The sequence below is a fragment of the Mandrillus leucophaeus genome, unplaced genomic scaffold (assembly GCF_000951045.1).
Source record: "Mandrillus leucophaeus isolate KB7577 unplaced genomic scaffold, Mleu.le_1.0 Scaffold1689, whole genome shotgun sequence".
NCBI classification, from domain to species: domain Eukaryota; kingdom Metazoa; phylum Chordata; class Mammalia; order Primates; family Cercopithecidae; genus Mandrillus; species Mandrillus leucophaeus.
This window is the reverse complement of record NW_012101686.1, coordinates 23632-23937: the sequence shown is the minus strand read 5'-3', so window position 1 is coordinate 23937 and position 306 is coordinate 23632. Positions and strand designations below refer to the sequence as shown.

The window sequence follows — 306 nt, the reverse complement described above, 5'->3', positions numbered from 1 at the left end:
GCTGCCTTGGGGGGTGCCGGAGGAGGAGGAGGAGGCTGGAGAAAGGAACAGAAAGGCCTTCACAGAAGTCACCCAGATGGAGCTGCAGGACCCTCACCCTTCGCGGGAACTGCCCTGGCCCATGCAGGCCAGATGGGCACACAGGTGAGGCCCCACCTCCGGCTGGGACCTGCACAGCCTGGACCCGGCCCTTCTCCCATACCTTGGACTTGGTCTCCTCCCTCTGTCCTCTGCTGCTCCTGGCTTCTGGGGCCTCTCTCTGCTTCGCTCAGAGCTGCCTCTCTTGGTTTCTTTTTTCCCCTGTCT

General features: G+C 62.7%; 1 protein-coding gene across 1 annotated transcript in view; it reads left to right on the top strand.

The window, feature by feature from the left end:
* Positions 1 to 7: 7 nt before the first annotated feature.
* The window catches only part of LOC105537083 (transmembrane channel-like protein 4), a gene marked incomplete at its 5' end in the record, with an annotated part of 22363 nt that continues 22064 nt past the window's right edge, over positions 8 to 306 (top strand). The window contains one exon of the mRNA XM_011976556.1: positions 8 to 144. Within this exon, the coding sequence (XP_011831946.1) occupies positions 8 to 144 (137 nt within the window). The remainder of the gene's footprint in view (positions 145 to 306) is intronic.